Source organism: Telmatherina bonti, assembly GCF_933228915.1.
Source record: "Telmatherina bonti genome assembly, chromosome: 9".
Taxonomy (NCBI): domain Eukaryota; kingdom Metazoa; phylum Chordata; class Actinopteri; order Atheriniformes; family Telmatherinidae; genus Telmatherina; species Telmatherina bonti.
In genome coordinates, this window is record NC_136627.1 from 21,337,820 (window position 1) to 21,360,267 (window position 22,448).

Genomic DNA, 22,448 nt, shown 5'->3' on the forward strand with positions numbered 1-22,448 from the left:
TGATGTTTGGTACTTTGCCCAGTACCAACGAATGAAATGATGATCTTCCACTGGCAAAATAAAGTCACGAATGTATAAAGTCAGCTCCTAACCTTTTCATGTTTACAGAAGGGTAAAAAGTGTGTTTGCAGTTGAATAAACTGTCCTGATAAAAAACCCCTACCCTCCTCCCAGTGCTCCAGCGTACCACTATCGTCTGTCTTGCCGTGGCATTCAGTCTCTAAGATGGTATCATGATCTCTGTAGCTGCTCATTTGTCTTTATTCTCTGCTCATTGGTTTGGCATCAGCCATTTGTCTTCACTTACTATCTGCTAATCTACTGAAATGACGTAAATAAAACTGGAAAACATTGACAATAATCTACTGTGTTGTCAGTTTTTGTTTGGTTTTTTTTCATGACGGAGTGCACACTGGATGATGAGCATTGCCATTCTGCCACAGGTTAAATGACTGTTGAAAATAGCTGATAAAGTGGCTGCTCACCATCAGCTCTGTCAGCGTGATAGACTGTTATAAGTGGAACTAAATGTTATAGAAATGTCAACTGAATGATTCAGCAATAGTTCAAATAATCTAAAACACCAACTGTTGGATGATCTTGTTAATTTATTTGTAATAAAGCCCATTTAAAACTGATGTTATTAACACAGAAGTTCTTGAAGATAATGACATGAACTGTTAATCTTCTTTCTTAATCTTTCCATGGGTTGTGTGCACTTTATTTAAACTGCCATGCCTTGAATTGCATATTCAAAATGAATAGTCCCAACGACACACTGGGGCACAAGCTGAAGCAGAGCCTCACTCAGCAGGTTACATGACTTTGAACAGTGTAGACCAAAAGTAGCTACCTTTCATTGTTTAATTCATGCCTGTCCTCTCAATGGATTAAAAGTACAAGGTCACTATGAGCACATGTTGCCAAATTCTTTCAGAAAGAATGCAGATCTGATACAGAAAAGTTCACCTCTAGTAGCAAATATGTTCTTATGCCTGGTTTGCTTATTAAAATAAATAATTTTTCTTCTTTCATTCATTTTCTCAGAAAGGTGGATGGGTTGACGAAAAGATCCAGGGGCACCTTACTGCTCCGAGTTCCTGGAAGTAACTAAACGAATGGGTCGTTAAGCACGGAGTAGGCTACCTGTTCAGTCAAGGGGGTGGACACGGGGAGGGGGGCGTTTCCAACAACTCGCTCCGTGTCTATCTTTTCTCGCGCTCCAAGCTGTTGGACGGAGGTGACACGGTCGCCCTGAACCCAAGAAACGTCTCATTCATCTTAAAGTAAGAGACGGTAAAATGGTGTGTTCGGATATTGTGGACCGAGCTGGCATGAGAACAGGGACTGGTGCGCACTGGGACTAGTGGGGTGCTAAAGAAAATCTTCTGTTCGGAGCTGAGCACCCTTTTAGAAAAGAGCTGGAAAGTGTAGAGTGACTTTGTTTCCTTTTTGCTGCTTCTCATAATGTCCATAAATCAGCTTCGTCTCCAGAACTAACTGTGGAAGTGTTCGCCTTGTCCTCGTGTTGTTCCTCACAGCCGTGCCAATGGTGGGATGGCTTGTCGCTTTGTGCATTCTGATCCTGGTGCTCTTTATATGGCCAGGTTCCAAATACTTTGGCACAAGGCAGCAGTCGGATGGTGCGCTTCAAAGATTGGGGATCTCGCAGCGGAGAGCGAAGGACAGGACCGGCTCGTACCGGGAAGGGAACGACATCGCCCAGCCGGTCTGTGTTGGAGATGTGGCCGAGCAGAACGCACACACCGCAGTGCTCATATGCAAACCGTCTGCCCTGGCCAATTACCTTCAGAAACACTGTGAGACTTTCACTAAGTACTCGCCGTGTGTCGGGTGGACATGGCGAGCCTGCGCCTTGCTTCAGGCTGTGTACGAGGCGTGTTGGCCGTACGACAGATCCATCCAGTTTGTTCGGGACAACCTGCAGATGAGCGATGACGGGTTGGTGTCGTTGGACTGGGCTGTGCCGTCGTACCAGAAAAGACGCAGAACCTCAAGTCACTCTACCAGTCCAGTTCTTCTCATCATCCCCAACTCTTTCGGGAAGATAACAAGAACTGTGTTAAAGGTAACCTGTGCGTTCTTGGCTTGTCTTACACACTTTAGTGATGGAGCTAAAAATTAAATTAAATTAAATTAAAAAATACAGCTGCGATGGACTGGCGAGCTGTCCAGGGTGTACCCTGCCTGTCGCCCAAAGCCAGCTGGGATAGGCTCCAGCTTCCCCGCGACCCTGAATTGGAATAAGCGGTTCGGAAAATGAATGAATGAATGAATGAATAAAAAATACAGAGAATAGGGGGAAAGTCATAATAAATGTACCCCTGTGGATGTGTTTAAAGCCAGACTACCAAATTCACCCAGGATTTTTCACAAACGTGATAGGCTGCTAGTTTGGACATTATACTGCCTGCAATGTGGTGCTTAACTGACCCATTGGTCCCATTGTCGTCACAAATGTTAAGTTGGTTTAATGAGCCATGTTGGGAACACTTCACAACTGCTCTTTTTCTTTATTGTCAGCATAATAGAAAGGAGCAGGTTACAGTGTATTGCTTTATTGTCTATATACGTTAGCATTGTACACTTTTAGACAAACCAGGAATGAGGATTTTCATTGCCGGAGTATGAAATGATAAGGTTATCATAATAGGTAAAGTAATTATTCAAGTTATTTATATAAACACATGCATACATTCTGTTTGCATGTGCAAAAGTATATTGTGTAATTAAGGCAGATTGCTTCAGTTATTTAAAGGAAATGCTTTTGTAAATCAACAAGCGGAGAGGAGCAGAGCAGTAAAAAAAAAAAAAAAAAAAGGAGCAGTAGTCTGTTCTTTCAATAGACAGACAGAGGTAATTGAGTGAGGGATTACAATGCATCGCTTGACTTGTGAAGCCTGCAAGCGCACCGCCTTGCCACATGAATGCCTACTGGATCTTTCACCATTCAGGGAACCTAAGCATCAAGTTTAATTTTATACTCAACTGCTGTCTGCAAATCTTTTCTCAGCTCAGTGTTAGCTCCTGTCAGAAGAAACAGCTCTAACAGAATAGTCTTAGAAAGCAAACTAGAGAGGATGTAATCATGTGTTTAAAAGAGTAAGTTAGACAATGATCAATTAAAAGCTAAGTACAGAGTGTAACAAAAAGAACAAAAGATGACATTTATGGAGAATGGTAATAGAAGTGTCTTAACCAGATCTGCAGTTTTCGGTATTTTTATCAGACTAGCGTATGTGTGAAGCTGTCAGCCCGTTACGCTTGAGAGGGCTGGAAGCAGAGGCACCAGAAGGGATATACACCAGAGAAGATTGTCACTAGGGAGACTCGCTATGCAGAAATCTGGTACAGTTTGAGAAGGAGATAAAAAGAGCTCATGTTTGCATAAGCATACACACAAGTTTCTGTTTGTGAAACAGAAGAAACAGCAAGGTTAAGTCTGGGAAGTCTGTGGGCTTGTGGTCCATGTCACTGTTTTTAACTCAACCCATTTCAGGAATTTATACAATAATAAATGAGTCATATACTCCTAAATTATTCAGAATTATATGCTAGGTTTTCTCATGCTCCTTGTCTCCCTTTTTCCTTTCACATAATGACCTACATAGATGTTGCCATGTTCACTATATACTCTATATTTTATTCATCTTATTTTCTTTTAATATTAATATATTTGGGTTTTTTTTCTCACAGTTGGTTAAAGTTTTTTTTATTCAATATCAATTCTGCAATGCCAAATTTAAGAACATGTCCATTTGCAATTTATTCTCTTGATACCTCGTTATTGTGCAGCACTTTTACTAACGTAAGATGTTTTGCACAGAATATTAAGAGTTCTCCAACGTTTAATGCTATAACTGAGGATGAAGTTTGACAGTTTGGTTTTCTGCCTTTTGTGTAAATGTGCTCACAGACAAAGTAGCGAAAAAGGACAGTGATTGACATTTTCTTCCACAACTCACATGTTGACAGCATCTTTCAAGGACCGCCTTTTCTAAACAAATCAATGAGGCTGTAAGCCTTTAGCATCAGTTTGTAACAGTAGATAAACATTGCTAAATTGTGTATTTCCCCCTCATGATCTAATGCACTGGATTAATATTATGAAGCAGTGAATTTAATCCGGATATTAAGCAGCATCCCTGTAAACCCCTCTTCATTTATGTATTGATGAATAATCCTTAATGGCATTTGTTTCATTTGATGTCTTATACTTCCTACCTATCCCACAGCTGGTGATACAGGACATCAAACCAAAGCACACCATGTGCATCTTCAATACTGGACTTTAAATTTCAATTTACAATATTAATAAAGTGGTCATTTTAAAAGTTAAATAAAAGGCAGATGCATCTAAATGGTGGCCAGTTTGAGCCTGAGGAGCAGAACTTGCACATACACTAAATTTACAAGGATAGTTAGGATTATATACTTGCCAAATTAGGTTTGCTCTTTTAGAAATTATTATGGGTAAACAGTTAATTGCACCCTAAAGGCAAAAGGCAGCAAAGACAAACATTTACACAACACTTTGTGTAAAATCTTAGCAGTGTTCAGTATCCTTTCACTTCTGTTTGAATGAACTGATGAAGCTCAAAACATCTATTTAAACTCTTATCCACATTGCTTCAAACAAATCAGTGCAGTAACCTGTGTCCCGACTAATGTAACCAACTAATCTGATGCAGATTAAATGAGCATTTTTAGAAAAATAAAAAACTTTAACTAAAAAGAAACAACTTATTCAGTAGTGAGATGCATACTGTTCAGTGACCATTAAGGTATAAACTCTGGTTCTATTCCTGCTGCTGATAATAATGGACATAATGATACTAATTGTTGTAATGATCCTAATCTGTTCTTTCATTATCTGGACTTATTTTGTCCTGTAGAATATCCCAGCAAACACCGGTGATACTCTAGACAGGTCATCAGCATTTCACAAAAATATACAAAAAGACACACACCCATATGCTCGCAGCCATTAAGATGTGTGTTAGGCACCACCAGCCACTACAGTTCAAATTAAGAAAAGAAAAGATGGAAAATAAGTGTTCTAACACAGTTTAGCCCCTCCAGAATGCATCATATTTGTATAATAATAATAATAATAACACAGCAGATTAATGTTCATGTTCCAGAGTAAATTTGAACTTCAACTAGCTGCTGCAGCTTTACTTGAGAAAGCAAAGATTATTATTATTATTATTATTATTATTATTATTATTATTATTATTATTATTGATATTTATAATTGTGATATTAATAATAATAATAATAATAATAAATAAAATACATTTTATCTCTTCTCTTCTGTTTAGAAACGTTCTTTCCAAAGCCGACATCCAGCTGTTGCAGTCGTCTCAGCTCATCGTATAAACAGCCATCACATGAGCAGATTTATTTCTGTCCTTAATGTTATGACCTAGTTACATTGAATTCACGGTGTGTTGCTCAATAACTGTCTTTATCATAAATATATTCACTAGATATAACTCAATACCATCTGTGTGTCTCCAAGGCTACTAAGTTTTCTGTTCATTAAGCTGTGATTTCCAGCCCTCCGATTTCTCTGCAAAGTCCATACTTTGATGTTGGCAGAGGTTGGCTGAGAATTAACACTGTCCATAAAATATTACAATAAAATATGTTACAGACTGATTTCCAATGTTGCTAGTAAAGTTTTATTCTCATAGCAGGTGAACAGTGCAGGGAATTTAGTAAATGATTTAGGAGCTGGTGGATGGATAAATGTGAGAGAAATTAGGGAAATTTCTTCCCTTTTTAAAAGGATAATTAAACAAAAACCTTTACAATACATGCATCTACTCCCCAGTTTTTGGTAGCATTTGTGTATAACTCTGCAGTCATGTCAAACTGACATTTTAACTGCAGATGAAATGGACAACATGCCAATATTGTGCTTTTGGACAAATGTAACAAACTCACCTAAAAATCCGTTGTTATAAAGAAAGGTGGGACTTTTGCCTGAAAAGGTCAGATTTTTCCTTTATTCTTCCTCACTGAAAATACTTTATATGAAATCATAATGTAGCTGATGTAGCTGATCACATAGTTTATAAAAGGAGTTCAGACTAACACATTTGCCTGTGAAGAGGACAGCATTTTTGCAAAGAGGCTCTTTTCTGTCACTACAGCTTTTAACTAAACCACAACCTAACTGATAATGATTTGTGACTTATTTCAACACAATGATTTTTGTAGCTGAAGTCATTTAAGATATTCATTCTGAATTATGGGAAATATTACTGGACTGCAAAGGGCTCATGCTGATAGTGCCTTAGTCGTAATGTCAGAGCAGTGAGGGTTGTCTATGCTAAAGGAATTTGACACTAAGCTGACATTTAATCAGCCCTGGCAGAAAACTCCCGGAGTGTCTGTCATTTGTTTATTCTGTTTCTGAAATGAACTCTTGTAAAAGTTCATATTTTCAGTGCACACAGTTGTTATGAGGAAAATTATTTTTAAAAATCATATCAGATAATTTCATTCTTTTCCTGTTGTTCATCCAAATACTAAGTAAAATCTCAGTGGCAGTTGTTTGCTTTAGGCTGCATGTGTCTGTATGGCCTAATATAAATCTATACTTCATCATGAGTCATTGTGTATTTCCTGTGGAGAAAAAAATAGCTTTTGATACTAGAACATGGATTGTACAATGGCTTTAGATTCAGTGAAATTTTTACCAATAACAATGATGCTACAGTATGGATGTGCCAAAAAATTTGAACACTGATTTCACAGTAAATGTCTAATTTTGGTGTCCACTACGAGGCCAGATTCATACCTGAGCTGACAAGCAATGGCAGGAACTAACCAGTTCACACTCATATCACCTCATTTCATCTCAGCTCCCACATTCATCGCTCACAGCTCTCATTTAAGCTGTAAAATATCTAATCATGTAGCACTTCATCTTTGGGAATTAAGCTGAACTCTGAAGTGTTCCATATTCATGTTAGCCTTCCACTTGTGTGTTCCTCTTGATTCACAGTGATTCAAAATCTTATTGTTTACTCTGAGGAAGAAGCAAACGAATAAATAAATGAATAGCATTACAATGTATTCACTCAGCACTGCCCTGTAGTGTAGCTGCAATGAGAAATCTTCTTTGTATATTTAAAAACAAATGGGTTGACACTACTGCTGTATTTTGCAGTTGGTAAATATTTAATGCAGTGATTCTGGCACTTTTTCTGCATTCCAGGGAGATTTCTGCAGGTTTAAAGCAAAACATAACTTGTTTGAATAATTTATATGTTGATGATTTGCCACAGAATCATCATTTATGTCGTACTTTTGAGATGAAAGACAAAAGTGTCTGCATACTATGTCCACTCTGATTGTTGACCACAGCAATGCCTTATTTTTATTCTGTCTTTGTGCTGACAGGTTTCATGTAATTAATTGATTTAGAAGGCAGAGTTTGCACTTAAGTTGCAGTAGTTTTACAAGCAAAAAGAGGAAAAAAACAGAAATTGAATGTTCGAATGTAATAAGAAAGCTGTCCGATATGCCAAAATGTAAAATATTATAAATAAACATTTGACTTTTAAAGCCAATTCAGTTGTTTTGAAAAATTGGTTGAGATCTCAAGGATTTATGATGTATATGTTGGAGAAGCAACTGCTTTGCAACAAGTGAGGGAATATAGTGAACAAAACACTGTATGGTTAAAAAAAATCATGTTTTTTAAGTCAGTAACTTGAGTGTCAACCCAGATTTCAAATTTTGAGTGATTGCTATCCCATTGCTGTTTCAAGTTTGACCATTCAACTAGTTTTATTATAGTATTCACTATTTACTCAACCATTTGTTGAAAATAAATACTTTTATTATATCCCAAGTAAATGAAAAGGTACGAAGATTTTTTCTTTTACTTTGAAGGATTAAGTTTGTATATTAAAGTGCAAATTGAAGTAGGGCTGGGCGATATGACCTTTTAGTAATATCCCAATATTTTTATGGCATGTCACGATATACGATATATATCTCGATATTTACCTTAGCCTTGAATTAATGCTTTGGTGCAGACAATAACATCAGTAAGATGATTTTGTGTCTATATTAAAACATAATTGTTCATACTGCATTAAGATATGCTGATTTTAAACATTCATGCCAAAAGGATGAAACTGTAACAAAGCAAATTGATCAAAACCGTATTTATTGAACAGTTAAAGCAGTGGCAGAAACATGTCATTTTAAAACAAAGTAAAGTGCCTTTACATGATGTAATAAATGCAACGTATGAAAATAGGTGCTCTAGGGGGTGACTTTTCAAGTGATTAAATAAATTTGTGGTACTACTACCTTTTGTGGCGACACTTTTGCGACATACTTTGCATACAACAGTTGTTTGGTCAACATCTTCTCTCCGGTATCCAAACCACCGCCAGATGATGGATCCTGTACTATTTTTCTTCTATTCTTTTCTTTTTTGCCACTGAAACAGGCTATCCTTTTGAAAAATTATTTTGAATACCATTAAAACCACATAAATCAGCTTTGTCCTCCTTTATTAAATGTTAGATTATCAAATTTAACCAAAGGATTCTTATGTTTTGTGGAATAGCTAGCTGCATATTCAACCCTCCTCCTTTTTCTGGACTTGGGACTGCACAGTGACCCAAAAGAGACACTTTGACAGAGATACATTTATCCATCCATCCATCTTCTGCCGCTTATCCGGAGTCGGGTCACGGGGGCAGCAGCCTAAGCAGGGAAGCCCAGACTTCCCTCTCCCCAGCCACATTTGCCAACTCTGCGGGGGGGATCCCGAGGCGTTCCCAGGCCAGCCGAGAGATATAATCCCTCCAGCGTGTCCTGGGTCTTCCCCGGGGTCTTCTCCCAGAGGGACGTGCCTGGAACACCTCACCAGGGAGGCGTCCAGGAGGCATCCTGACCAGATGCCCGAGCCACCTCAACTGGTTCCTCTTGATGCGGAGGAGCAGCGGCTCTACTCTGAGCCCCTCCCGGATGACCGAGCTCCTCACCCTATCTCTAAGGGTGAGCCCGGCCACCCTGCGGAGGAAACCCATTTCAGCCGCCTGTATACGAGATCTCGTTCTTTCGGTCACGACCCACAGCTCATGACCATAGGTGAGGGTAGGAATGTAGATCGACTGGTAAATCGAGAGCTTCGCCTTCTGGCTCAGCTCCTTCTTCACCACGACAGACCGGCGCAGAGCCCGCATTACTGCAGACGCCGCACCGATCCGTCTGTCGATCTCGCGCTCCATCTTTCCCTCACTCGTGAACAAGACCCCGAGATATTTAAACTCCTCCACTTGAGGCAGGACCTCACTCCCGACCCGGAGAGGGCAATCCACCGTATTCCGGCTTAGGACCATGGTCTCAGATTTGGAGGCGCTGATTCTCATCCCAGCCGCTTCACACTCGGCCGCGAATCGCTCAAGCGAGAGCTGGAGATCACGACCAGATGAAGCCAACAGGACCACGTCATCCGCAAAAAGCAGGGACCCAATCCTGAGGCCACCAAGTCGGATCCCCTCAACACCTCGGCTGCGCCTAGAAATTCTGTCCATATAAGTTATGAACAGAATCGGTGATAAAGGGCAGCCTTGGTGGAGTCCAACCCTCACCGGAAATGAATCCGACTTACTACCGGCAATGCGGACCAAGCTCTGACACCTGTCGTACAGGGACCGGACAGCCCTTACAAGGGGGTCCGGTACCCCATACTCCCGGAGTACCCCCCACAGGAGCCCCCAGGGGACACGGTCGAATGCCTTCTCCAGGTCCACAAAACACATGTAGACTGGTTGGGCAAACTCCCATGCCCCCTCCAGGACCCCAAAGAGGGTATAGAGCTGGTCCACTGTTCCGCGACCAGGACGAAAACCACACTGCTCCTCCTCAATCCGGGATTCAACTATCCGGCGGACCCTCCTCTCCAGGACCCCTGAATAGACCTTACCAGGGAGGCTGAGGAGTGTGATTCCCCTGTAATTGGAACACACCCTCCGGTCCCCCTTCTTAAAAAGGGGGACCACCACCCCAGTCTGCCAATCCAGCGGTACTGCCCCTGATGTCCACGCAATGCTGCAGAGGCGTGTCAGCCAGGACAGCCCCACAGCATCCAGAGCCTTAAGGAACTCCGGGCGGATCTCATCCACCCCCGGAGCCTTGCCGCCAAGGAGCTTTTTGACCACCTCAGTGACATCAGCCCCAGAGATAGGAGAGTCCACCCCTGAGTCCGCCAACTCTGATTCCTCATCGGAAGACGTGTTGGTAGGATTGAGGAGGTCTTCGAAGTATTCCTTCCACCGACCCACTACGTCCCGAGTTGAGGTCAGCAGCTCCCCATCTCCAAAGTACACAGTATTGACGGAGCACTGCTTCCCCCTCCTGAGCCGCCGGATGGTGGACCAGAATCTCCTCGAAGCCGTCCAGAAGTCTTTCTCCATGGCCTCGCCGAACTCCTCCCATGCCCGAGTTTTTGCCTCGGCAACAGCCGAAGCCACATGCCACTTAGCCCGCCGGTACCCATCAGCTGCCTCCAGAGTCCCACAGGCCAAGAAGGCCCGATAGGACTCCTTCTTCAGCTTGACGGCATCCCTCACTGTTGGTGTCCACCAACGAGTCCTGGGATTACCGCCACGACAGGCACCAACGACCTTACAGCCACAGCTCCGGCCGGCCGCCTCAGCAATAGAGGCACGGAACACAGCCCATTCGGACTCAATGTCCCCTGCCTCACTCGGGACATGGTTGAAGCTCTGCTGAAGGTGGGAGTTGAAGCTCGCTCTGACGGGGGACTCAGCCAGGCGTTCCCAGCAGACCCTCACAACACGTTTGGGCCTGCCAGATCTGACCGGCCTCCTCCCCCACCACCTGAGCCAACTCACCACCAGGTGGTGATCAGTTGACAGCTCCGCCCCCCTCTTCACCCGAGTGTCCAAGGCATGTGGCCGCAGGTTCGACGATACGACTACAAAATCGATCATCGAACTGCGGCCCAGGGAATCCTGATGCCAGGTGTACATATGGACACTCTTATGTTGGAACATGGTGTTCGTTATGGACAATCCATGACGAGCACAGAAGTCCAATAACAAAACACCATTTGGGTTCAGAGGAGGGGGACCATGCCTCCCAATCACTCCCCTCCAGGTCTCACTGTCATTGCCCACGTGAGCATTGAAGTCCCCCAGCAGAACAATGGAGTCCCCAGAAGGAGCACCCTCCAGCACTCCCTCCAAGGACTCCAGAAAGGGTGGGTACTCTGAACTGCTGTTCGGTGCATAAGCACAGACAACAGTCAGGACCCGTCCCCCCACCCGGAGGCGGAGGGAAACTACCCTTTCATCCACCGGGGTAAACCCCAACGTGCAGGCACCAAGCTGGGGGCTGATGAGAATGCCCACACCTGCTCAGCGCCTCCCACCATGAGCAACTCCAGAGTGGAAGAAAGTCCAGCCCCTTTCGAGGGTACTGGTTCCAGAGCCCAAGCCATGCGTCGAGGTGAGTCCAACTATATCTAGCCGGAACCGCTCAACCTCGCGCACAAGCTCAGGCTCCTTCCCCACCAGAGAGGTGACGTTCCACGTCCCTAGAGCCAGCTTCTGCAGCCGGGGATCGGACCGCCAGGGTCCCCGCCCCTTGCTGCCGCCCAGCTCACACTGCACCCGACCCCTACAGCTCCTCCCGCAGATGGTAAGCCCACGGGAGGTGGGGCCCATGTAACCCTTTCGGGCTGAGCCCGACCGGGCCCCATGGGCGAAGGTCGTCATCGTAGAGGTCGATGAGCCGTGCTTGGTCTGGTCCCTCCCCTAGACACCTGTTTGCCATGGGTGACCCTACCAGGGGCATAAAGCCCCCGACAACATAGCTGCTAGGATCTTTGGGACGCACAAACCCCTCCACCACAATAAGGTGACGGCTCAGGGAGGGGGAGATACATTTATGTTTTTTTAATTTGTGTAGTTTTCTTACTTTTAGTTTAGTCTTCTTTTTTTTTGTTTTAGCTTGCTTTGGGTTGAACTATTATAAGGCTTTGCTTTATGGATACGTTTTTGAGTTGTTGTGTATTTTTTAATCTCAGAGTTTAGCGTAGAAATCAGTCTTAATCCAGGCAGAATGTCCTCGTATTGTCTCCAATAAACGGCTTCAGCCAGCTTTTAATTCAGGATTTGATTCCCACTCCTTTCTGTACTGTCTAGAGACATGACGAGCTAGATAAATATGCTTGTGTCACACACACTGTGGATGAGGCGAGTAAGTGACAGAGGTTGTGAATGTAATCAAATATGATTAATTATTTTTGCGTGACGTGAAAAACTTTGTAATTTACGTCCCACTCTGTAATCCAGAGCGGGATCAGTGGCGGATGTGGCTTATTCATTGTGACTGTAGGTGGAGTCGTGCAGGTGTCCTCTCTGCTCCTCTGACTGGCTGCAGCTGCAGCCGGAGCGACTGGGTGCTTTAGGACGGGGAGAGACTCTCGTTCATAACAATAACTTTACAATATGCGCTTTAAAGTCAGTCGCCAAAACACCAGGAAAGTCTCCAATAACTCCAGTAAAAGTCGCTAGATTTGTCGCTTGTCGCTTTTCACAAAAAAGTCGCCAGATTTAGCGAGAAAGTCGCCAAGTTGGCAACAGTGGCTACATGCTGCCTCTTATGACGTAGCACGTAGCTCACGTTATGTACGTAACTAGGTGCGCTTGCTTTAACTCTCTGTGCAAAGCGGTGCAGAGTCGAGGAGGATGGAGGAAACCCGCCCACAGCTATAAACACCTGCGTGACAACAAGGTACTCAAATATGACAAATATAGGCATTTTCTATATCGCACAGAGGACTAGCCACGATATCTCGAGTATATTCGATATATCGCCCAGCCCTAAATTGAAGTATTATATATGGACTTTGAAACACAAAATTATGATGGCATATTGTGGAAATCACGAATACTAAACTGTCATTTAATAACGTTAGGATCAGTTTCAAATATACTATGATTAAATCTGCAAGTCATTTCCAGAAAATATGTTTACATCCAAAAATATTCAAGTTAAAGTAGTTATCTATGGACAAGTTGAGCTTCAGTTATAGCTCAACCCAGCTGTTAAACTAGACCATCCTTGTCCCTGTAGTCTGTAATCCAGATGTTCATAAGGACTTGTCTGTAGCACAAAGGACTGTTGAAAAGTAAACTTTAACATATTCTGTCACTTCATGGAAATGGCATGACTTTTTCAGCTATGCCCCCACTGCTCAACCTTTTCTTGATACCCAATTTCTCTAAAGCTAAACAAAAAAAAAAGAAAAGATAGCAGTTCAGTAGATAAAACAAGTCATTCCATATTTGTTTCAGTACAGTTGACTGAACAGGCAGACATCCTGCTAGTGACATTGCAAGTTTTTATATTTAGTTTTTATACCCTTTAAGCTCTTTTTTTTTTCACTTTCAGCGTTCTTCAAGGGAAGCTGCAGTGAAAGTTTTCTGTGGGCTGCAGGAACATTATCTCAGCTGAGATCATGCATGACACGGGCTGTTCTTAAGGACAAAACCGGGTCTAAGAGTTGCGACAAATGCTTGTTTGTTCTCAAACTGAAGGCCATCATCCTGAAGTATGATAACGTGTAGGTATTGTGGGACTTAACCAAGCAGCAACCTCCAGCGATGAAGCCTATGCGTAAGTGCATAAAACTGTAGTTCCCTCCTCATCTGCTAGGGGTTGGCTTAAACAGAGCAAATCCCCATAAACTCCTGTGTTAAAAAGGCCAACTTCACAGCAGAAATAAACATGTTTACAACCTGGTACAAAAATCCATTTTCGGTTTAATAGGTCAGGTTTACCTTCAAGACAACTGTGGGGGGAGTGAATTTTTTTCTAACTCGCCCATTTAAAAGTAATTTGTCTCGAAAATCAGCATATTTAGGGGCGTGTCGTTTTAATTGACAGGTACCTGATCTCCCACTTTAAGTAGGAAGAACGCAGAACGGCCATGGTTTTTAGCCGGTTAACCACGTGACTTAGCTTTAGCCCGCTTGCCTCTGTCAGCTGATTAACTCCTGTTAGCGTGGTAAGTTCATAGCTACAGGCAGCTCGAAGTTCGCTTGAAGTCAATCATCCACCATGACGCTCACAGCCCCCTTCTCAGCTCCACCTCTTTGCCCATATTTGTATTTTCCGGGCGAGACTACACGCATGCCCCTGCCAAGATGGTGATGGTAGGAACCGCCCACGGAGCTTCAATTTAGCTCTTCAGAAACCTAAGGGGGGAGCGTCTTGGAGGCTACGTCCATCTCTTTAAATACAGTCTATGGAATGAGCGTACGAACAAGTAGACATTTTCATGTTTTAAGCTGTTACAACCTCTAAGGCTGAGCTATGGCAGGAATGCTGAGTTGTATGCACCACAGTGGCATAGTGGTTAGCGCTGTGACCTCACAGCATTAAGGTTACTGGTTCAAACCTTGACTGGGGGGAGGTTTTAACAGTGGCTTTTCTGCATGGAGTTTTGCATGTTCTCTCCAGGGGTTATCTGACTTCCTCCCACAAGACCTGCATGTCAGGTTCATGGTTCATGTACACTTCACCTTTGAAAACATAACAGTGTTTGTTATCCAAATGACTATAGAATAACATTAGAATTATAGGATAGAATTCATAATACAGACCAGTCAAATCCACAAGTATGATAAAAGAAGCATTTTAATATAATGAGAAGTAGGTGCAATAAGACAAAAGAAATTCTTACTCCATATGTGTCTAAACCAACAACAGGCGGATCCTTTTTCTCTACCAAAGTCATATCGTACATGTTCAGGTGGAACAGCTGTGTTGAGATTTAGTGGAAGAAAAAGGAAACATTGTTCTAAAAGGAGGCATTGTTAAATAAAACCAAGAGATGAGGCCACAGAAAGTCAACATTGTGGCCTCCTCAAAAGGGCAACAAAAGAGGATTGCTTTATATCAATGTAGCGTGTATAAACTACATTCCTTGTCTGTCATAAACCATTTCACAGCCTTGTGTTTTTGAGACACTAGGCTATCCTTTTATTTATTCATTCCTGCCTCTCTTTTCTCTAGCTGTGTGAAATGGCACTGTCCCATGGCTACCTTCCGGCAGTTTTCAACCGCCGTTGTCACAACGGCACACCACTTACCACCCTCAAACTGCAGCAGTTTGGCGACCCCACAGATCTGCGTGAAGCTGTGCGCTACATTCGCTACCGACAGCCAGCAGGGAGACTGTATGCAGTGAGTGAGAGCTCTGGGTCAGGCCTCCTCCTGTCTTACTTGGGAGAGTGTGGATCATCAAGCTATGTGACGGCGGCTGTCTGCCTGTCCCCTGTGTTTCGCTGTCAGAGCTGGTATGAGAATGGGCTTTGTTGGCCCCTAGAGTGGGCACTGGCTTTGTACCAGAAGATGTGTCTCAGCAGGTAAGAAGAAAGAGCTGAACAAGATGTAAACATGTTTGCATGAAATATATTTACAGTGTGAAACAATAAAAAATGAGTTCTCACCTGTTATACAGATATCTGCCTTCCCAGATATCTGTTATTAAGTTGAGTACTTGCTGATGGAAACAATAGCTAGGACTATAGAAAAAAGTCTAGATTGGAACCTGCTGGTCAGCTAGTGAATTTCTGTGTGGACTGTACCTGTGAGGTTACAAAGATATTGAATGCAATGTTTCCCCCAACATGGCTAAAAGCAACAAAGCAAGGCAGAACTACCCAGGCTCAGCTGTATAGTCCTCCTTTCACTTTGAGCCTGTAATCTGCTCATTGTTGTTTGACCTATAGGCAAGGATCTTCTACCAGGACATGCCTTCAAAGACCCCACCTCTGATTTACATAATGAGGGAGAAATGAAAACAGAAATGTGTAAGGAGTCAAAAATGTAAAAGATATACAAAGAAATAATAAATATGTTTAAACAAATAAATGAATAAAATACAAACATGTAAGTAATGAGGACATAAATATGACCATGAATTAAAAAAAAGTGCCAGTAAATTAATAAATAAAATGTGAAATAAAAAGAAAAAAGGAAAAATATCAATTGTGAAGCTAACAAAAACTCTAAAAAGTAAAGTAATATAAAATGAAAAGTCAAACTAAATAAACTGAAAATGGCATGGAGAAGTAAATAAACTGGAAGTACAAAAAAGAGTTCAATGAAATCAGTTGAAAATGACTAGAATAATACTATAATATGTCACATTTTATCAGTATAAAAATATTCTGTATATTCTAATATATTGGCATACCTATAAATTGAGGCGTTTTTATATTTCTGTATATTCTTTTGATTTTCACGGTTTCAGTCTTCCATACAGCACTGCCACCGTTACACCAGCATGAAGGTTTTTCAAGATTCTGTAGTTCTTGTAACAAACGCAGCTACTTTTCATGTACACTGTTATTTTCAAAAATGTTCCTCTTTTAAAAATATATAAACTTTATTTTGGTAGAATGAAAAAAACAGCTTCACCCTTTCTATATCTTTCTCACAGTAAAGCACAAAAGATTTTTTAAAGATTGCAGGGCTGTTTCTGTTTTTTTTTTTTCTTTTTTTTTACTTGGGGGGGAAAAAACAGCAAAAAGATAGACAAAACAGTACTTGTAAGTCTAACATACTATTTATTGGAGAAGCACAAACAATTGGGGAAACAACCACGTTACCATAGAAACAGATGGCCTGGTTGTTGTCAAGTAATTGATTTGGAGGGACATCGTGACCCAGGTTAAGTTTCTCAAATAAAGACCATCAGAGAGTACAAAACTTGTGCAGCTCATGATATTGATGTAGTGTTTCTCACTTGCTGTCTTTTGACAACTGCTTCCATGTCTTTGTCTACATGTCATGTTTCCTGCATGTCCATCTTGTAGGTACAGAACAGCGCTGGGTAAGACATTCCAAACAAACGCCCTTTTTTCCGCCTGTACACTGCGTGGTGTGGAGGAAGCTCTGTTCTGTCAGACTGGACATGTGGGCTGTGCACCAACGGTGTCAACAGGAACCAACAGTTGCAGCAATACTTCAGGTGCCTGGGATGCTTACTGGGAACGAAATGAACCTTTAAGAGACGTAGATGAAGTAGCTATTCCTGTTCTGAGTGTGTGTGCTAAGGATGACCCTATCCGCGGAGATGCTCAGACCACAGTTCCCTTGGAACTCTTTGAGACCAACCCCCACTTTTTTCTGCTTCTGACAGAGCATGGAGGTCACTGTGGTTTCTCCACCCAGTCAGAGAGGAGTGTTACTGGTGCATCAAGTGTAGTTAGTTCTGTGGCTGCTGCAAACAGTGTGGTGAAAAGTCATGATATTAACTGGAGCCACAGAGTTATATTTCAATTTTTCAGGGCCACCACTGACTTTTTCAGTGCAGAGGAAAGAGCAAAGCAGCTGGCTGCAAGGAGAAGAGGGCTGGGGGGAGTTGCAGGAGGGAGGGTGTTCCGTCACCGCAGTGTCAGTACCTGTAAACGGGTTCCAGCGTGTTCCCACAATATCCATGCCATTTACAACTGGCAGAGGTCCTACACAAGATAAAGCTGAACTGAAGTTGTGGGTGCCTTGTAAAAGTATCATGCCGTTTGCACGCTTGTGAATTAATTGAAGTTGATGAATGTTCTTCTTTCTCACACCTGAAAAACTGAATTTTTTTTGGACCGTGCATTGCTTATGTCAGTGTTTACTAACACAGAGATCTCTGAATTCAAGCCTATGCTTGAGGCATCTCAGCCATCTGTAAATCAGCTGGAAGGTGAGACACAGTATAAACAAAACAAAACACAAACCCACTCGTTGCACTGAGAGGGGAAAACTCCACGAGGCACCATAATTAATCTGCACTGATACTCAAGAACATTATTTGCATTTGGGATGTGAAAGAGTCAAATCTGTGCCTGTGTGAAGCTTAATATTGCTGTTTTGCAATTTTATTCATGTACATACATTTATTAATGAATTTAATCTTCTTCACATCTGCACATTTTGTTAATATGTTACCACATTTGCATAGTTTGCCTTAAGATCTGCACTGTCATTTGGGACAATTTGCTTCTAGTAGCTTACAAAAAGTATGTTTACTGGTCAGAAAGCCTTCTGCCTTGGCTAAATTAAAATACACTCAAATTAATTTGAGCTAAATTAATTTAGTGGATATATTTTTCAATTTATCTACTGCTTATTTTATGTATTAATATATGAAATCGAGGGCGTGTGTGTTTTAGCTAGGGGGGTTTGTAGCTGTATGTCTGCATCAGTTATGATAATGTGTTAGTGGCCGGAGGCATATTTCTGTTAAATCATTTAAACTCTTTTAGGTCTATTTTTTGGGGGTTTTTTTCTTCGGCTGGTCAAAATCTATTGGTGAAGCCCCTGTTGCTGGTTTCACACCAGGAAGATACATTCAAGACTTTTTGTTATTTCTCTTTTTCTATGAAATGTATGCCACTTGTACTCATTTTTGTGCATTAAAATAAATTAAACATATAATTAAATGAAGTAGTAGTTTGTTTTATTGCAAAAATAAATAAACAAATGTGGGAGGTATAAAAGCTTATTCAGTTTTTTTTAAGTGGGTCAGGCTTAGTACATGAATAGTCATTGGTTTACCTGCAAAAGATCACACTTAGATCACTTTCAGTTTGAAAAATCTGAACGAAACTTTGACAGACAGGTAATCTAACTCTTGCTTCGACCAAGGTCTGAATTCTCCTAAATTAAATCTCAAAGACGTCTTTGCAAATGAAAAAGAAGGAATACTGTTGATTTGAAGATGTCACTATTTCATCAGATAGTAGCACATCTTGGGTCTGTTTCATACTTTGTCCATTTAATGCCCAGTGTTTGACCCTGAGTATTACATGCTTGATAAGTCACATAAAGGTTTATTAATAGGCTATGTAAGTTGAAACACAGCTTTACCATTTTTCAAGCATGCTTAACACCTTGAATGGATTTTACAGTCTCGTCAGACTTTTAATAGAAAGAAAGACAGAATTTTTTTTTTTTTTTTTTTTTTTTTTTTAAGTGGGGTATATACATCAGATGTGGTCAACCATGAATTCATTATGAGCATATAGTTAAAAAAAAAATATGATCAAATTTCTTGTCATAGTAATTAAAAAATAATGGGTTTAAACTATTTGGTAACTATTGTGACAAAAAGGTTTTGAATCAAAAATGAACATGGATTAAAATTAAAACCTGAAAGTTACAATACACTTTGGATAATATGTTCTGAAAAATGGATTTTAGAAAATTATTTATCCCCTACTGAAGTTAATATTTAATATTAATGCAAACATTGCATGACTTGCTCTATTAATGACCTCAAGAAATTTGTGATCTGTGGTCTTGTCAAAGTCCATCTTAGTCAGGGCTCACACTCTTTATTATAACACTGTCCCCACAGCCATTCTATGCTTGGTGTGTGTGTTTGTGTGTGTGTGAAGGGGGTGGGGGGGTTGCTTGTGTGTGTACGTGTCTGTGACATTCAGACATTCACTGCTGTGTTTATCCACCCACTGAGTCTTATCCACTCAGACAGCTGGGACATAACAATGTACACACAGACACACAAAAAGTGTGCTGGCAGACACACTGTCAACTCCAATCCTTGCAATCACACACACATACATGCAGACATGAAAACAAGCTGTCGCATAGAGGGTATTCTTAAACATTCTCATTATCTACAGGAAGATTCACAGTCTACAACACAAAAACTACCTGGAAAACACACAGTACTCTATAGTGACTCACAGCTAATGATTACCTCTGAAAATAATTGACAATTTCAACCAATATTTCATTTTTAATTTGTATAGGATGGATTTATACTTTCCATTGTTTCTTTTGAATGCTGTAAATTGAAAAGAGAGTATAACAACACTTATGATCACACTCAATCGGGCCATTTATTTGGACTATTTTCCTTGTCTCAGTATACAGGCAGTGAAAGGGAATCTCCCGAAGAGTGAATCTACTCAAAAATCAACTGAAGTGTGTCCAACCAATTGGACCTATCTTGGCTTGTTAGTATTGTGCTTGCTGTTATTTCTTTAAAGGTGGAGTATGTAAGAGTTTCAATATTTTCAAAATAAATTAACTCAAAAAATAACTACAATCATAATTAGATAGTTTTTTTTTAAACATGTAGGTTCCAGTCTGTTAATATTTGATGTGTTATTAAAATACAAGTTTAATTAATGACAAAGACCCTTCTTAAATGTTTTGCCTCCCAGTAAAAAAAAAAAGTGCTTTTTGTCATTTGTCATTAATTAAACTTGTAATTTAATAACGCATCAAATATGGACAGACTGGAACCTACATGTTAAAAAAACTATCTAATTATGATTGTAGTTATTTTTATTAGTTAATTTAGTTTGAAAATATTGAAAATCTTACATACTCCACCTTTATGTAATAAACAAAGATCCATTTGTTTGAGATTAACAAGTAACTTTTAAGGCACTGTGTCCATTTATAACACTGTAATTATTTATTGATTTTCACAAATGATTCTTGTGATTATTGTGTTTTAGCTTCTTCTGGCCTAAAGCCCAGAACACGAATTGTGGAGCATATACTAACCTCTTTGTCCATATTAAGCCTCACTGCATGTGATATGTTGAAGTTGTTTGACTCCCAACCAAAGGCATTGTCAGTTTGTCTTAGTCTGACTTTCAAAAGTGTGATGAAGTGTCATTATGACCAACATGTACATGTTATGCTCCAGCTTCCCGTGACACTGAATTGGAATGAGCGGTTAAGAAAATCGATGGATGAATGTACATGTTATGCATCATCAAACAAACTGTTGTAATCAGGCTTACACAATAATATGATTTTTTTTTTTTCAAACATCACGAGAATGTACAATTTTATAGTCTTCCATAAAATAACAATGTTGTAAATGGGAAAAAAAGAGAATTTGTGTCTCCTTCTGACTTTTCCCTATATCCAGATTATCATTTTTGGGGTGAAATCAAAATTATTTCCTTCTAAATTGTTCCTTGTATTAAAGTTTTGGGGGTTTTTTTATCCAAAAGAAACATAACTTCTTTTTTATTATTATTATTATTTATTTATTTCAAGCTTGGGGACTGTAGTTCATACCAGCTGCCACTTTGAGTTCATCCAATGCAAAGACAAAGAAGGCAAAGAACTGTAAGGGCTCAACCTCACCACCCTGGACAGCATTTTTAAATGTAAAACATTAGAACAGAGTAAGTGTTAAGTTGACTTTTTGCTAATGATTACTAAATGATTTTTTGCTTTCTCTTAATATACTCACAGCTACATCAACAAAGACAACATAAAACACACTGAATGATCACTTTGTGTGCAAATTGAACCATGTTTTTTCATTATCAAATGAAACATAAAAGTAAAAAACCTGTTTTTTCACATGTGTTAAACATTAACTGTCCTTATCAAAAAGTGTGTAACTTGGTGTTAAAATTGTCAGAGTGAATGATGAAAGTGATCAGAGAGGCAGTAATATGTCATCTTTAGATTTATTAGGAAATAAATCCAACTCATACACAATGAAAAGGAGTCTAGTCACCAAGAGCTGGTGGTGTTAAACAGAGATCTTATAAAATCAATCCATTACTGTTGCTGACAAAAAACTATGTACTTTATGGTAAAAAAAAAAAAAAAAAAAAAAGAGAGAGAGAGCTTCTTCTTAATAAACGCTAGATTCCACCAGCTTCTAGAAAAATTAAGACATTATGGTAGGACTGCCCTTTTTCACTTGAGATTTTCATTCAATTGTGATCCACTAATGTGTCTCAGTGATCAGACTGATTTAATTATTTCTGATACCTAATTAACACAGAACCTGACATTTCCATTGATGAGATAACAATAAATATTCTCTAAGCTAAGAAAGGCTGTGTGCAATTAAAGATTAGTAGGAGAAGTAAAAACAAGAAAAATGACAGAAATAGACAATATACAAGAATAGAATCCAGCCATCTCATGGAACAATGTGGTATTTCTCCTCCAGCATGTTATTGTTTGTTTTTTGTTTACTTTTTGTTTATTATGATTATGGTTATCATTATTATTATTATTATTATTATTATTATTATTATTATTATTATTATTATAATCAAATTTACTCTTTGATTTGTCTGTAATTTGTAGATGTCAAAAGTATACAGTACCTTTTTTTTTTTTTTTTTTTTTAAACTGGTTAGTAGCAAGGTTTTAATTTTTTCATCACAAAGATGCATTTATTCCTAAAATTTCTTTCTCTCTTAAGCACTTCTCTTTAACAGAATGGGCAAGAAGGTGGTCAGGAGGTGGTGCTTTTATACTTGTCTAGCAAGTTGCGAACATAACCTGCTCCAGAGCAGGTTTGCTGTTCAGCATAAGTTACCATGGTGAGTTATCCTGGTAAAAAG

General features: G+C 40.3%; 1 protein-coding gene across 1 annotated transcript; it reads left to right on the top strand.

Annotated features, from left to right (window-relative positions):
* Positions 1-1,328: 1,328 nt before the first annotated feature.
* On the top strand, positions 1,329-17,725 carry abhd15a (abhydrolase domain containing 15a). The gene is made up of 3 exons (XM_079245781.1): positions 1,329-2,089; positions 15,109-15,461; positions 16,917-17,725. Exons 1-3 carry the CDS (start codon positions 1,550-1,552, stop codon positions 17,575-17,577), a joined length of 1,554 nt encoding a protein of 517 aa, XP_079101907.1. The 5' UTR covers positions 1,329-1,549; the 3' UTR covers positions 17,578-17,725.
* The last annotated feature ends 4,723 nt before the right edge of the window (positions 17,726-22,448 follow it).